This window comes from Coregonus clupeaformis, chromosome 6, assembly GCF_020615455.1.
Source record: "Coregonus clupeaformis isolate EN_2021a chromosome 6, ASM2061545v1, whole genome shotgun sequence".
Classification (NCBI taxonomy): domain Eukaryota; kingdom Metazoa; phylum Chordata; class Actinopteri; order Salmoniformes; family Salmonidae; genus Coregonus; species Coregonus clupeaformis.
Genome location: NC_059197.1, coordinates 10786823 through 10800847, shown reverse-complemented (window position 1 = coordinate 10800847; position 14025 = coordinate 10786823). Strand labels below are relative to the sequence as shown.

Sequence of the window (14025 nt, the reverse complement as noted above, 5' to 3'; positions counted from 1 at the left end):
TAGGCCGGGTTTTCTCAAAGTCATGTTTTTGGCCTTATGTTTCGTCGACATGCTGATATTTGGAAGTAAAGTAGTCTTGGTTTTTACGGGAAGGGATCACCAAAATAATATATGAAAATAAATACGGTTTTGCTGCAAAATTCACATAAACTTTAAAAATACCACGGGAGCAAACGGAAAACACGTCAGTCGCACATGGCGTCCCTCCAATCCCCGGACAGCGCTTTCTAAGGTGATGATTAATTCAAAACACCCATCTGCATATGAGAGCTTATGCATAGGCCTATATATGAGCCCAAACACGAAAGAAAACGTGAATTAAAATAATGATTGTGTCGTTATACAATACATAGCCTACCATATATTACGCACGGCAGAAAAACATTTAAAAAACTGATTTAAGATGTCTTTGGTCTAGCCTATACTCCAAAATTAAATTAATCTTGAGTAATCGCCTTTAAGTGTGGACTGTATTAATATGCATACTGGATGGACTGGTTACCTTATGCTACGTTCCAAACATTTTATCCATGAGTCTGGGAGAGAACGTATAGGCCTATGCTGCCACCACCATGCTTCACCGAAGGGATGGTGTCAGGTTTCCTCCAGACGTGACGCTTTGCATTCAGGCAAAATAGTTTAATCTTGGTTTCATCAGACCAGAGAATATTTTTTCTCATGGTCAGAGTCCTTTAGGTGCCTTTTGGCAAATTCCAAGCGGGCTGTCATGTGCCTTTTACTGAGGACTGGCTTCCGTCTGGCCACTCTACCATAAAGGCCTGATTGGTGGAGTACAGCAGAGATGGTTGTCCTTACTGGAAGGTTCTCCTATCTCAACAGAGGAACTCTGGAGCTTTGTCAGAGTGACCATCGGGTTCTTGGTCACTTCTCTGAGTAAGGCCCTTCTCCCCCGATTGCTCACTTTGGCCAGGCGGCAAGCTCTAGGAAGAGTCTTGGTGGATCCAAACTTCTTCCATTTAAGAATGATGTAGGCCACAGTGTTCTTGGGGACCTTCAACGCTGCAGAAATTTTTTGGTACCCTTCCCCAGATCTGTGCCTTGACACAATCCTGTCTCGGAGCTCTACGGACAATTCCTTCGACCTCATGGCTTGGTTTTTGCTCTGACATACACTGTCAACTGTGGGACCTTATATAGACAGGTGTGTGCCTTTCCAAATCATGTCCAATCAATTGAATTTACCACAGGTGGACTCAAGTTGTAGAAACATCAAGGATGATCACTGGAAACAGGATGCACCTGATCTCATAGCAAAGGGTCTGAATACTTATGTAAATAAGTTAATTATGTTTTGTATTTGTAATTATTTTGCAACATTTTCTAAAAACCTGTTTTCGCTTTGTCATTATGGGGTATTGTGTGTAGATTGGGAACATTTAATTTAATCAATTTTAGAATAAGGCTCTAACGTAACTAAATTTGTAAAAAGTCAAGGGGTCTGAATACTTTCCGAATGCACTGTACGTTTTGATTTCTAAGACATTCTAAGGTTTGTATCATTCACAACTAAAGTTGCCAAATAACTCTAAATCTAGTGTATAGGACCTGTTTCAAATGATCTGTTTTATGCTCAACATAGCACTTAAACGCTCCGGAATAGGAAAAATATATTTTCTATTTTTTTCAGCTAAGTTAACTTATATTATTCTTACTATAAAATCATATAAATAAAATAATGGCACAGGACTTATAAGCATACTGTATCTTTTCTGCTAAATGAACAAGCCTACAGACAATGGCATGGCGCAAAGCCAGATAACATACAGTAGGCCAACTCATATTCTGTTCCTCTGAAATACATTTTCTTCATGTCATAATGTTTCTTTAGACCTGCCTAGAATAAATAATGGAATTATTGTGATGGTGTATATTAAATGGATTTATTAGACTTTTAAAAAATGTAGATGTTCCAAAAGGCCCACATCAGTGGCTTGTATAAGTGGAGGCCTGGAGATGCAAAACGTGTTTATGTTAATTAACGGTGAATTACTGTGATAGCGGCAGTCATTTGCATGACACTAACCGGCTGACAAAACTTCATGACCGCCACAGTGCGGACCTATAACATTTTTGCTCATCTAGACACAATAAGGCCCGAAGTCTTATTTCCATGGTGGATAAACAAATCATAATTCTCACCTCAGTCAGATCGGCGTTGGGCAGTATAGCCAGGTCAGGTCTCAGACAGCATGCACTCAGAGCAGCCTGGAACCTTGAACACACACAGTTGGATTATACTTCAGAGCTACAGTATATATTGGGTAATGGATGAGCACCTTAGAAATCGCTATGTACATTAATCCAATCGATTCTCACAGTAGTATCATTCCTGTGGCCTGTGAGCTCCAGTGGGTAATGCTGTGGACCCCGGCACACATGTACGGCCAGCCTAGGCTACCAGTGTCGGCATGGGTTCGAATCCGACCCTCTGCCCTTTTGACTCGCAATCTCACCTACCTTTCTGGTCTCCTCTTCACTGTCCTACCTCAATAAAATAAATATATACTTTAACAAAACTAAAACAACAACAACTGTAGTTTCATTCCGTTACCTGTCCTCCTCGTATTCTTTCCCAAAGAGGATGTTGTCCCTGAGCGTGGCATTGAGGATCCAGGCCTGCTGGGCCACATAGGCAAAGTCCCCGTTCACTGCCACCTTGCCCTCCAGCAGGGTCATCTTAAGGTCATAAAGGTCACAGGTCAGAGTTCACTACAGGTCATCCTCCCATCACTCACATGCTCCGCAACGAAGTTTGCCCCTAGGTACAGATCTAGGATCAGCTTCCACTCCTCTAATTCTAACCTTAACCATTAGTGGGGGAAATGCTAAACTGACTATAGATCAGCGTCTAGGGGCAACTTCACCCTAAAACCATTCACACCAGGGGGGATGTATTGAGTGAAGTGAAACGTTCAGATAGAATTGTGAAGGATAGAGCAGACACGATTCCCCATTCTACCTGACAAGGCAATCATGTGTTCTACATAAGTTATATCTGAACGTTCAGTAAAGTTGCACCCTGTCCAACAGGCCCCTGGGCATCATGCAGCTTAGTCAACAGTTGTCTATAGAGTAAGGGAGGGCCACAGGGACTGCAGTGTGTGCCTGTTATTGAATTGGTGTCCTCATTGGCCAACGAGAGTATATTTCTTACGCTGTGCTGTTGTTTCTACACTGGACGTGTATCGTTTGCTGTGTGAGCAGAGCGCAAATCACTTTATCAAGTTCTCTCAGGCGTTAGCCGCACATCGGATTCTTAAAAATAGAACCAGAGCGTAATGTTACGCTGAGCAGCGCAAGCCTCTCGCGGAGCTGTCCTGCTTACGGACCGTGAGTAGGAGCGACTCACGCGCCACAAAAATGACACGTCCAGTGTAGCAGGCCTGTTAGACTTATCTTACCTGTCCAAGGATGGCAGAGATCAGAGAGCTCTTCCCACTGCCAACGCTTCCACAGATCCCAGTCAGCTTCCCCTGGAGACAGAGGATAGTATGGTGGATATTTTAGTTCCGTTTATTCATGTTGTACACATTGGCAGTGAAAAGATGAATCGCAGTGCACAATAAAACTAACTAAAATGTATGACGGTTTTCTTATCCCTAGTTTTAGCCTATAAATAGTGCCATGAATTTCCCCTGGTCAGTTAACCACAATAACTCTTCAAACTGTACAGCCCACAGATCGCAGTCTTATTTTACTTTTTGCTGAACATGGGTTGTGTCCCAAATAGCACACTATTCCCCAGCTAGTGTACGGGCCCTGGTCAAACAAAGTGCACTATATTTGGGACGCAGCCATATTCTTTGACATCCATCACCTGCTTCAAACCACTGGATGTGTGCACTGTGTTCTACTGTACGTGAAATCTTTTCTGTCCTTTCACAACCAGACACCCCCGTCCCGTGGCTAGTTAGCTACCTGCTGAACGGTGAGGTCCACGCAGTGCAGGGTCCTCTGCAGCCGCTGGCTGACGGAGGGGATGGGAGGGGGGTTGCCCTCGGGGCTGGACTGGATCTCCCCCTCCTTCAGCAGACGCCCTGCCTGCTCCCCTGCCTTGTACTCCTGGGTGGGCCTCCGACGCCCGTGTCTCTGCGTGGCGCCAACCATGGGGGTGCCACGGGGTGTGGGCTGGGCACTGTGACCAGCCGTCTCCCAGGCTAGGCTGGCGCCCGTCATCTCCACGGCAACCTGGGGGTTCTGGGGCTTGTCCCGGATCATCTCCACCTCTGCCATCAGGAACAGGCTCTGGTAGGCCAGAGAGAGCGGTGTCAGAGAACACACACACACAGTACAGGCGCTGATACGGCCGCTATGCGAGGACAGGGCATCAAGAGGTGGACTCTGAGACACACACATGCATGTAGGAGTCTAGTCATGATGACAATGTGAAGGTCATTGATGTAAAGGTTAAAGCAGTTCAAACCTATCTAATAATATAATAATAATAATCTATTTTATCTATTTGGTTTCAAAAGACCACATTGCATCTAGAGCCGCTTGGCACCGCATCGCCCCCTGCCCATTGTTCCGGGAGGTGCTGAAGTGGTGTGTGTCTTGTGTTTGTGTGTTCTGAAGTAATGTGGGTGTGTGTTTTCTGAAGTGGTGTGTGTTTTCTCAGAGGACAGAGAGGGGGATTAGGAGAAACAGAGCCCCTTCCAGGTCCAGGACAACATACCCAGACTCAAACACATCCCACTCACATGCCACAGAGAGCCAGCCAGACCAACGGACAGGCAGACCCAACACATCCCACTCACATGCCACAGAGAGCCAGCCAGACCAACGGACAGGCAGACCCAACACATCCCACTCACATACCACACAGCGCCAGACGAACAGACAGCAATAAACGAACATACAGCAATAGACGAACAGACAGCGCCAATATGAACAGACAGAGACGGACGTTACAGACAGCGCCAGACGACGATTATGTTTTTATTGTCACATACACCAGATAGGTGCAGTGAAATGTGTTGTTTTACTGGGTGAAACGGACAGCGACAGCCGAACCGACAGCCGAACAGCTGAACAGACAGCCGAACCGACAGCCGAACCGACAGCCGAACCGACAGCCGAACCGACAGCCGAACCGACAGCCGAACAGCTGAACAGAGAGCCGAACAGCTGAACAGAGAGCCAAACAGCTGAACAGACAACCGAAACGACAGCCAGAAAGAAAGAAAAAGGGAGGAATCTTACCTTGAACCTCTCCATGGCTACCGATGCTTCTGACAAGGACTTGACAGAGAAAGGGGTGACCTTCAGGGCAAAGGTCATGGCGTTGAAAACGGTCACCACTGTAAATGCCTGCGAGGGGAAGAAAGATCCAACACCATCCATCCTTTGTTTCAGACCTGGTTGACCGGCTTCTGTCAGTCAAAGCATCCATCAAATCCTGTCCTCGAGTATAGTCACTTTATATACTCTACCCACATGTACATATTACCTCAACTAGCCGGTGCCCCCGCACATTGACTCTGCACCGGTACCCCCCTGTATATAGCCTCCCTACTGTTATTTTATTTTACTTCTGCTCTTTTTTTCTCAACACTTTTTTGTTGTTGTTTTATTTTACTTTTTTATTAAAAAATAAATGCATTGTTGGTTAAGGGCTGTAAGTAAGCATTTCACGGTAATGTCTACACCTGTTGTATTCGGCGCATGTGGCAAATAACATTTGCTTTGATTTGATTTGCCTCAACTTGTCTTTCTTCTGATTGGCAGGGTTGGAAATATTGCTTACACATATTCAATCCTCTCTGATCTACTGGAGTGTCTAGGGCCTAGGGTGGATGAAATAGTACCTTATTCCCTATCTACTGCACCATAGTAGGGCCCTGGTCAAGTGTACTGCACTAAATATGGTGCCACTTGGGAGGCAGACTGGGATTGGACCAGATAGCTGGTAGCTACCTGAGCAGCGGTGAGGTCGTAGCCCAGAAGCATGTGAGTGGAAAATGTGGCAACGCTGGCGATCACCACAACGATGGGAGCCACGCCCACTGTGATGCTCTGGAAGTAGCCTGTCCTCTCTAGGATGACGCGCTCCTCCTCTCGAATCCCTGCAAGGGCAAATATATCAGTCAGTCAGTCAAACAATGAATCAGTCTGTCAGTCAGTTATCCAACCAACCAGCCAGTCAAACAATGAATCAGTCTGTCAGTCAGTAAAACACTGGTCGTATTCAGGTTTAGGCTAATGCAGATGACTACAGATGGAAGTCGACAGGAGAGGTGCATTTTGCATTGGTGAAACAAAAACACCCTAATGATTGGTTGACAATAAAGCCTCCCACAATGCAGACGATGGCTGCAGGTTGAAGTTGGTGAAGAGCAACTTGCAGTTGAAACTTCGTGACGTTTGATCACCATGTTTTTGTAAAGAAACGGCAGTCGACATGTAGGCGCAAGTTGGAATTGTTTATCCCCATAATGCAACACAACTTTGCAACTTTCCAAAATCTGATATTCTGCGCAGCACGACTGCGAAAAAGTTTACATGGAATGCCACCAGTCATTTAGAAAAATTTATCATCCAGCTAATTGATCAATTAAATCTCACACACGGCACTTACTGCGCACATCCTGGGAGAAGGCCTTGACCCAGGCGTACATCTTGATGAACTTGATGTAGTTGAGGATCTCGTTCATCTTCTGGACCCGCCGATCCGTCACGGCCACGCCCTTCCTCCTGAAGTAGGCGGTCAGCCTCGAGCTGAACATCTGCAGCAGGGAAATGTTGTTATATCATGTCTTTTCATTGTTCTGTGTGTGTGTGTGTAAGTCTGTATGCTGCTCACCATAGCAGGATAGAAGAGGATGAAGACTGCAGAGCCCAGTAAGGAGGTGGGACCCAGTATCGCCAGGTTGTAGCCCATCCCCAGCACAGCGATAAGAGGCCCACCTGCCAGCAGACTGCCCACAGCCGCCGCCTCAAACATCCGCTGGCCGTCGTTAGAACACATGTTGATCAACTGCAGAGAGAGCAAGAGAGACACTTACATCAGTACAGAACTACACCAGCTCCATCTCCTACTCTACACGCCATGTATTGCATTGCAAATCATGCATTCTGGCAACAATAGCGAACTGTTTTGCAATGCTAGTATTGTATTAAAGGTGAGTCTCGAACAGAGTTACTTTGGCACTTTCTCGTTCACACTAACGATAAGCAACATCTGAAATCCCTTAACACCGTTTAGCCTAAATGAGAGCTAGCATTTTTGTGAGGCTAACCATTATCTCACCCCTGTCCCTCCCACCCCATCTCACCAGCCCAGTTCTCTTAAAGAAAAACAATTTGTGTGAAACCTCTGTCTGGTGGTCTCACCTGTCCCATGGATTTGTCTCGGATGCTGCGGAGCCGCAGGATCTTGTGGAAGGCCATGGTGAGGATGGCGCCCCGCAGGCGGGTGCCTGTGCGGTAGTTGAGGGCCCAGGTGAGCGCCAGTGACCAGGAGCGGACCAGCTCGGTGCACAGCAGCCCCACGACCAGCAGCAGGCCGTAGGGCAGGTCGGGTTCCGCCTGCTCTGTGTACTCCAACAGCCGCTTCACCACAAAGGCCTAGCAGGAGAGGAGAGGGCAGGAGAGGAGAGGGCAGGAGAGGAGAGGAGAGGGCAGGAGAGGAGAGGGCGTGAGAGGAGAGGGCAGGAGAGGAGAGGGCGGGAGAGGAGAGGCGGGAGAGGAGAGGAGGGCGGGAGAGGAGAGGAGAGGGCGGGAGAGGAGAGGGCGGGAGAGGGCAGGAGAGGAGTGGGCGGGTGAGGAGAGGGCGGGTGAGGAGAGGGCGGGTGAGGAGAGGGCGGGAGAGGGCAGGAGAGGAGTGGGCAGGAGAGGAGAGGAGTGGGCAGGAGAGGAGAAGAGTGGGCAGGAGAGGAGTGGGCAGGAGAGGAGTGGGCAGGAGAGGAGTGGGCAGGAGGAGGAGAGGGTAGGAGAGGAGAGGGCAGGAGAGGGCGGGGATGAGGAGGGGGGAAGGTGAGAGAGCACAGGGCACGTGACTGACAGCACCATCATGTCCAAAAGACATCTACATCACCACCGCCATCATCATGGACATCTACTAATTCAAGACTATCTAAAGCCGTCATGCCATGACTACCGATAATCATCTGAAGAGGGAAGCTGAACAGGCTCTACTGACTATTTCTTTAGGTTCAGCTCTCACCCTTTACCTCTGGTGGCATTTTGCTAAGATTTTGTTAAGATCCTTTAAAAGAGGGAAAGATTGACACTGCCGTTTTTCGGCACAGAGAATCCCATTCCAACATGACATTTCCTATTGTTTGCATCATCAGGTAAATGGATTCAGACATTATACCTACAGTCACATCGGGTGGGAGTGGCCGTGCAGTTATGTCTAAAAGAACTGGAAGTTAACGTCAGCAGATTATACAGACGAGAGAGACAGAGCAGAGCGAATAGAAAAAGGTGTGGAATCCTGCACACACATACTGACACACACACACACACACACACACATACAGACACACACACATACATACTGACACACACACATACACACTGACACACACACATACACACTGACACACACGATGTACCAACAATCAATTCCACATTCACGTTAATCAGTCCACAACCAGGGAGTCAGCAAACCTACATTGTTGATAAATGCATGTTTTATTGAAATAGGCAAATAGAAACCTTGAAACCATTCGTGTAAACTATTTTAAAAAATTGCAAACAGCACACATGTAAATCCATCATAAACAGGTTAAGAAAACAACAAAACACAGCTGATCAGATCCATCAGGAAAGAGTATCAAACGCAATTCACATCAGAGGCACAAGATCAGGTCAACAGAGTTTTGTCAGGTTTAGCCTCAGTCTTTTAGTTTGTTTTGTTCACGTTTCTAGTCCTCTGGGTTGAGATATGTGACATCTCATATTTAGTTGCGTCTCCCCTTAGATCATTGTCCAAAGATCCAGGGGGGGGGGGAATAATAATGGCACTGGAATGGTGTTCCACCAGCGGACCATGCCAACCTGTCTTTTAGCGAGGGGGGATTATGAGGCCCAAAAAAGGTTGAGTCTGTTGATACAAGCCTAGTGTGTTGTATCTCCTCCCTCTAGCCTGAGAGGATGAACAGTCCAACAACACATCGCATTTAATGGGAAAACCGGTCCGATTGTCTGAGACTAATATGACAGTCTGACTGAGCAAGTTTGTTTATAACAGCAGATTGTTAGAAGTGATAAATCAAGAAAAACAAAACAGCATTGAACACTGCATACAAACATACAAATAAAAACTATGTTCATGACATCGAACAGCATTTTACAGTGCATTGTGGTAACCCATCAGTTATTTTATTAAGAGATTTTATATATCAGAGCGAGAGAGATTAGAGTGTCATTTCCCCAAATTCGAAACCGATATTCAAGGTTTCAAAGACCTCTCTGATGAGGATAGGCTACCCGTCCTGTTGGGGGAGGACGCAGAGAGCTGTGGGTTGGCAGCGCACTAGATTGCTGCCTGCCATAAGATGAGGGACAGTGTCTGACAGACCAACCAACCTGCACATGTCCTGTATGCTTATTGTTATTGTTCAGTGTATGGTTATTTTGACCCTTGATTATTGTTGTTACTGTCGTCAATATTGTTTATTATTATTTTAATTATGTTCATATTGTAAATCTCCAAAGTAAGCTTTGGCAATATGTACATTGTTACGTCATGCCAAATAAAGCAAATCGAATTGAATTGAGAGAGAGAGAGAGAGAGACAGAGTAAGAGACAAAAACGTTTTAGAGAAATAACTTTTGATCCATCCCTGCATGAGAAACATGCCCTTACCTCTCCGGCTTTCTTCCCCAGGGTCTCTGCCCGCTTCATTCTCTATTGCTCGCCGAGGGGTTTAAACGGACACCCTGTGGAATCTGAAGAACAGCCTCTGTCACACGCCACCTTGCATGGGGGGAGCAGTGAGCACAAACACTTGTATGCCATGCCCTCACCCCGTCCCAAACTGCCCATCTATAATAATGGGGGTGATACAATAATCTTCCCAGCTAACACATTTTGGTTAACGTTCTGGGGAAAAAAACATTTAGGTTGTGGGAAGGTTCCTGAACCAACATAACATTGCCAGAATGTTGTAGGCAAATAATTTTTCAAATTACCAAAGGAGAACCACTAGGAAACGTTACAGGAACATTCTGTACTAGTTGGGTTGCTTTAACCTGGGTGAGAGACACAGGTGTGTTGCTGTGCTGCTATAGTAAGAGCAGATGACAGTACTTGGGTTGCAAAATTCTTGAAACGTTCCCAAAGTTTCTGGGTTTTCCTGAAAATTCACAGGTTCAGAATATTCTGGAAAACCTGAGAACTGTGGAAAGGTTTGGGGAATTTTGCAACGAGGTAGAGACGGCTCACTGTGTTCCCTGTGGAAGAGGATGACAGAGGCTATCCTAGGAAAACCCTAACACCTGGGTCGTGTTCATTAGGACACGCAACAGAAAACACTTTGCAACGGATAACGGAAATGTGCGTTATTAAATTGGGCAAGTCCAGGTAGTCCCCCCCTGTTTCAGTCAGTTTTCTTTCCGTTTGGTGCCTAATGAACACAACCCTTCCCTCTAAAGCACCTGTTCTCATAAAAAGAGAGGCCTACAAACACCAGAACAACATAAAAAACAGCTGTAGGATGGACAATTGCAACAAGTGTCATCTATCTAGTCACAGAGACCCTCTAGGGGGCGGCAGACAGGAGGAAGGTTTCTGACTAAGGTATTGTTAACTAAAGAACAAGGATTCACAATTTCCATAACCCATAACATTGTGGTCTCCTCAAAAAAGCCAGACACAATGGATCCGAGATGACACCATTGAAAAGAAACAGATTGGAGTTGGACTGGTAAAAACACAAAAACATCCCATTCCATAACCCTCCTCTAGTATCCAGTTAATTGGTTTCAAATGAGTCGTCAGTAAGGCACATTTCAGACCACAGTGTAGCCCTTTACACTCGTACCCGTATACGGGTTGAAAATGGCAGAGTTTGGCACTGATAAGCAACTAAATTGGAACACAGTGGCTGTACAGTAACATGCTATACATGACATCAGAGCTCAGGCTCTGTGCTTCACATCGCTGTATGAGTTTTGATGACAGCCGTTCTGAACTTGAGCACCGCACGTGACAAGAAGTTGCCCCCATCCCTCCCGCTAATTGGGCAACTTTTGCTAATGTTTTGGCGTCTGAGTCAGGGAAATGCTGTAAATTAAGAGGACTCGATGCATTTTTGAAAGATGAGATATTTAGGATTATAATAAATACCGCTTTGATGTCATACAAGCAAGCCAAACACCTGTGAGTCCAAATGTGCACTTCACATTTCGATATCATAAAACTCATTTAGTGTCAACGTTTTTGATTACTATGTTTGATGCACAGTTACAAGATGACATGGCGTCATAGGCTCATTCTGTTAAAAACAACCAGGTTGTTTGTCTATTGGGAAGAAAATTCACTGCAGAATACACACCGGAATGCACTCATGACTCCTTTCTATGCACACCAAAATTACAATCTGTTTCTCTGAATTGCCTAGTGAAGACTAACACTAAGATCGTATTTTATAACTTAGCTAGTCATGTTGGAAATAGAACAAGCTTTCAAATGATTCCCACTTGACCCAGATTGCAATTTATAAATGTGCCATTTTTGGAATGTGTAAACAACAGAAATTGTGTGATGGCGGAGATGCAGGGTTGTGTTTCAAACAAAACAAATACAAGTGTGCTTGCTCTAGTTCCTCAACGGCACAGCTAGGAAAACTCAAATACTATTCTTTGAGTCATAAAAGTGCATTGAAATTACCTAGGAATTGCACACTTTGGAGAGATGTGTAGCCACTTGGAAACACCAGTTAGACCCTTCACTCAAACCTTTGTCCTTGTTTTGCCTTATACCCCACATTTCCCAGGAATATTCTTATGTTACTGAATGTATCCAGTTTTTTCAGATTGCGGCGAAAAGTACAGTCAATGTAAAATGCACATAAAATCACCAGTGTAATGTTTGGATTCAGTCTTGTGTCAGGTGAACTTTTGAGTCCTCTATTCAGGTCTAATAATTTTCCCATAATCTCCAAACTGTTCCCTTTCAATTGCTACCATGTTTTTCATATTTCTTCTGTAAGAAACATTTCAATGTAGCCCTATCAATATAGGCCAATTCACACGAGTGTAAAGGGTTAACATTGAGACAGAAGAATCTTAACACACGTAAAACTCATCTGTAGGCCTCAGCCTTAATGGAGGGAAGGGGACAGAGGCAGGGGGGAGAGAGAGAGAGCGCTACTGAAAGAAAGCCTCCACAGGGGGAGGATGAGATGGCGTTACTTACTGGGCCACTGAAGCCGGCTAGCTGGGTGACCATGAGGCAGAGGATGGAGAGAAGCAGGCGGGTCCGACAGAACGCCCAGACCACGCCGCACAGGGAGGCCTCGTCCCCTTTCACCCTGCGCTCCTCCTCCCACAGCCCGGCCAGCCTGCGCACACACAGGTGATCAAACCACAGTCGACCAACAATCACTCACTCTATTCTCCCTCTACTAAGAGTCAAGGCCGGAGTCAGGTACCACATGAGCACAAAGCCTTTTCTCTGTCTTCCTCTGAAACTGACCCCCTCTACATTCTGATTATCACTGTCCATAAAACAATGAAAACATTTTGTTAAGGGGAAGAAAACTGGAGCTGTTGAGAACTCCGACCCAAACCTCTTGAGACCCAGACCAAAACCCAAGGGTATCGAGACAAAGACCAGTTAAAATGTTGAAAAATAAGACAGAGGCCGAGACCCAGGCCAAGCACATTCTCAATGACCTATCCTTGGAAGGGTGACCTTTGTGACCCTGTATGTGCAGCGATCAGTACTGACCTGCGGCGGTTGACCTCGCAGCTCTCAAACTGGGACACGGCCCACACGTCCTCCAGCAGCAGCTGGCCTTTGCGGTGGGCGTGAACAGCCAACGGGGTCAGCCAGTTGAAGGTCATGAAGGAGAAGAGGCCCGCGTTGTCCACCGGGTGCTCGTGCCTGTGGGGGGAGTGGGGTGGAGTTGTGGGGGACAGATAAGTTAGAGGAACTTCTACTCGTGTACAGCAAGAGGAGTCTCAAGATTTCCTCCTTAGTTATTCCATTCCACTTGCTCTTTGGTGGTCTAGGCCAGGTTACTGTAAAGAACTGTGTGACAAATCTTATTCTAAAAAAGGGCCAATATAGGTGAGAGAGCACCTATTTGTAGGACCCAGTCTTTCCTGACCACTTGGCCTGACAAGGAAAAACTCCAGGCCCTACCGATATGCACCTCTTACAGCGGTGGTGCTGCTTGCTTACTTGCTGGTGGAGCGGATAGGTTTGAGGACGCCGACGCTGTGTTGGTATTTGCTCCGTACTGCTTCCTCCTCCAGCTCTTTCATGTAAGGAGCACCACCGTCCAGGGACAAACCGCCCTCTGCCCTTGCCGCCGTCTCCAGTGCATCCTGGGATTGAAGGAGATTATTGTATTGTCGATAAGAGCAGATACATTTTAAACATTGACGTGATGGATGCATTGGAAGCATTTAGCTTGTGGTGGACATTATAGAGGTAGCTGTACCACTTCCTCCCACCGAGACTAGACCCCAGGACCTTGTCCTAGCAAACACACGTGACCGCCCACCTAAAATGTTCTTAGCCAGTCCCGCCACCAAAACGGATTCAAATTGGCAACAAGTCTCAGGCTCAGGAGTGAGTTTACAAATCCCCATCACTAATTTTTGTAGCGTCAGTCCCTACTTGCTTGATGACAGTAAATTTGAGAAGTTCACTCAGACATGACTCGAGTATTAGGTAATCATCTGGCCACCTCATCGGCCCGAGTGCAGAGAAAGCAGAACATTGTAGTATGTGTCCCAAATAGCACCCTATTCCCTACATAGTGCACTACTTTAGACCATTGGCCTATGAGCCCTGGTCAAAAGTAGTGCACAAGGTTCTAGTCT

At 46.2% G+C, this 14025-nt stretch overlaps 1 protein-coding gene across 6 annotated transcripts in view; it reads right to left on the bottom strand.

Moving 5' to 3' along the window:
• abcc5 (ATP-binding cassette, sub-family C (CFTR/MRP), member 5) overlaps positions 1-14025 on the bottom strand; it is an 87151-nt gene that overhangs the window by 46095 nt on the left and 27031 nt on the right. For 4 of the 6 annotated variants that reach the window (XR_006659637.1, XR_006659633.1, XM_045218291.1 and 1 more), the window contains exons 3-14: positions 13379-13524; positions 12923-13078; positions 12389-12533; positions 7354-7587; positions 6824-6997; positions 6599-6746; positions 5938-6086; positions 5224-5331; positions 3940-4266; positions 3423-3494; positions 2573-2697; positions 2161-2233 (exon numbers count right to left, since the gene is read on the bottom strand). Coding sequence is in view for 4 of the 6 variants with exons in the window: in XM_045218291.1 (XP_045074226.1) it covers positions 2161-2233; positions 2573-2697; positions 3423-3494; positions 3940-4266; positions 5224-5331; positions 5938-6086; positions 6599-6746; positions 6824-6997; positions 7354-7587; positions 12389-12533; positions 12923-13078; positions 13379-13524 (1857 nt within the window). In the remaining 2 variants the exon portion in view is untranslated. Of the gene's footprint in view, positions 1-2160; positions 2234-2572; positions 2698-3422; positions 3495-3939; positions 4267-5223; positions 5332-5937; positions 6087-6598; positions 6747-6823; positions 6998-7353; positions 7588-9835; positions 11315-12388; positions 12534-12922; positions 13079-13378; positions 13525-14025 lie in introns of those variants that run through there. The other 2 variants (XM_045218298.1, XM_045218297.1) reach the window with 2 other exon arrangements.